The following is a 2,788-nucleotide window of genomic DNA, read 5'->3' on the forward strand; positions in this document are numbered from 1 at the left end:
CAGATTAATATACACAAATCTCTTTATTCATACAAGACTTGATTGAAAACTAACCATACAGTCTCATTAACAAGAGAAGATACATTATTTTTTATTTATTTTCCTTACATACATATCGTATTTGTGACTATCCTACAAAATGGTATAAAGCACATCAACATATTAATAATAAATTAATCTTAAAAATATATATAGTGCTAAGTAGTACATAATTTTATTCCTTAATCTAGAAAACCTGCAGCATTTCTGGCTTTTTATAATGCTCTTCATATATATATATATATATATATATGAGTATGTGTATTAATAATTTTTTTCTTAATTTATATTGTAAATTTAGTTATGTATCGGAGACTTCTTCCTAGCCGGAGTATAATCCATTCCCGTGATGTCTGTATCGTTTGGATAGGGCTCGTTGGCAACATCCTTTCCGTTTTTTGAATTCTCTGACGATAGATTAAAGAAGAAATTCTCTTCGTCGCTTACTGATCCACGAGTGGATTTGATCCTCGGTTTTGGGTCATTTTTATTTCCGTCATTCTTGTGATTCTGTACATGAACAAAATAAATTTATAATTAAAAGAAAAATATGTTTTATTCCATCAACTGTTAAATTTATTTTCCTATGTTTTTGGAAGAAAAAAACCAACCTTAGAAATGGTGGTGGTAGTGCCGGAAGATGCAATTTTTGTCATAAGTTTTCTATTTATTCCTGCATATAAATTTAAAAAAACAACTTTAATAAACACAAAATAATTAGTAAAAGACATTTATGTCATTAATATTGTACAAGTTTTCGACAATTTACGGGCACACGTAATTTATTAAATTGATGGTTACGGAAGCTACAAAATAATTCGGACTTTCTCCAACTAATCATATGTGAATCACTTGAATGAGTGCTAATGAGGTCAAATTTTGAATTTGGTACTAGGGTTTTAAATCATTTGATCAACCCTGACTTGTATTGTGTCAGTGTTTGATCTATTACAATAATTGTATCAAGTCATTCAAATAACATACTTACGTACGTTATTAGAATAGAAAAAAATTAAGAACTTGAGAGAAATGTGTTAGCGCCAACGATCTAAACACGAGGTCTATTTGTGATAAGTGATATCACACGTGTGTAAGCTTGTGTGATCGCTGTGACGAATGGTTTCTTGAAAAATGATCATCGACCGCACACACTGAGGGAAGTGAGTTCAGTGGTGCCTAGGTCGGTGATGTTTGGGGCCGTAGTAGTCTTCATGAATCTTTGGTAACCAGTGGTTGTGATGGGAGTTCTTGGTCACTACTCTATACGATAATCTTCTCTTCTTTATCGTGGTACCTGATGAAAGTTCAACGGTTTTTGCTAGTAATTCATGATCTTGATTGCTTCCGCCTATCGATGAAATCTGTAACAGATGAACAAAAGATCACGAGCTGTATATATAATCACATATTACCACCGAAAAGATGTCCATATACATTGGTGGCAAACAATCATGATTAAGATACCAACCTTGATGAGTTCTTGATGGTTGCTAATCGATAAACTGACCTTTCCCAACCTCATACCTTCATATGATCAACAAGAAGCATATTAATTTAAGTAAAACGATACTTCATGAGATGACCGAAATAACTAATTAAGGCGCTCCTGTGTATTTCAATCCCGAATGCCTTAAGATGAACTGAAAATGGATTTACGATTGCCAAACTAGCGTCCAAAGAACAGTTTACGATAGCGAACATACCTTGAGCTTCAAAGTTATGGAGGCTTAACAGAAGAAAGACTATAAACATCACATGAAACTTCATGCTTTCTGAAGCAAATTAAACAAAGCAGGCTGCAGAACGTAAATTCAAGGTGTTTGACAGATTTTGAACACCCAATGTGAGTAACAAATTGGTGGGTTTCTCACTCTCTAGAATCTTAAGTATGAAGGGGGATCCAGCAACTGAGAATGGTTTGTAAGATTGGCACGATCCAACTTATATATATAGAGAGAGAGATATCTAGACAAGGTCAGGACGACAGGACCCACGTCGGGTTTCCTATTTCTTTAATGGGTTACAAGTTTTGTGATCCCATTAATTGGATATCAAATGAGTTGGGGGGTCTGGAACTGTGGAATGAGGGGACAAAACTGTCCACGCAAAAAGGTAGGGTTTCCATTTTCTTGAACCCTATGATTCATCTCCTCTCGGTGAATACATATTAATAGTTGGAAGATATTGTGAAAAAGTTACTAGTATTAATTTGATGCAAGGGTAAAATATATCAAAGTTTAATGGAGTTTATTTTAACTTTTTAGTTAGTGTAATGATGTGATATATATCTATAGTACCTTATAAACCAGGTTTATCAAAAGTTTTAAAAACAATTTTTAATGTACAAAATACTATACATTGATGCATAAGGTCTTAAAAGTTTTAAAAACAACTCAAAATGTATTAAGTACTGCTACTTTATGCTTTCAGTCTTAAAATCTTTTAATCTACAATTAAAATAACAAATAGTACAAGTTACCGATGTACATTATTACATTTTTTCTTTTCATGTTACCAATATACTTTTGACACATTTCACTCATGTCTTAAGTCTCTCGTACCTCTATGTCTTCTCCCCATCCCACAAGATGAGATTCAAACTGATGTTCACCATTAATTATTAAAAGTTCTCTCATTCATCTCTCATTCAATTGCTCTAGAACTCTCGGTTTTGCTCTCGATCTCTTGATTCTTTGCTCTTGTTGTAAATCGAACACATTTTGGAGTCGTTTAAATATGTTGGATTTTA

The 2,788-nt window shown here is 33.0% G+C and overlaps 1 protein-coding gene across 1 annotated transcript; it reads right to left on the bottom strand.

The window, feature by feature from the left end:
- Window positions 1–262: 262 nt before the first annotated feature.
- On the bottom strand, window positions 263–1,954 carry LOC112517452. Its single transcript, XM_025124886.1, has 5 exons — window positions 1,743–1,954; window positions 1,508–1,563; window positions 1,334–1,400; window positions 651–712; window positions 263–549 (listed from the first exon to the last, which is right to left on the bottom strand). The coding sequence occupies exons 1-5, from the start codon at window positions 1,804–1,806 to the stop codon at window positions 337–339; spliced, it is 462 nt and encodes a 153-aa protein (XP_024980654.1). The 5' UTR covers window positions 1,807–1,954; the 3' UTR covers window positions 263–336.
- Window positions 1,955–2,788: the final 834 nt, after the last annotated feature.

This window comes from Cynara cardunculus (assembly GCF_001531365.2).
Source record: "Cynara cardunculus var. scolymus isolate 2C chromosome LG 8, CcrdV1, whole genome shotgun sequence".
NCBI lineage: Eukaryota > Viridiplantae > Streptophyta > Magnoliopsida > Asterales > Asteraceae > Cynara > Cynara cardunculus.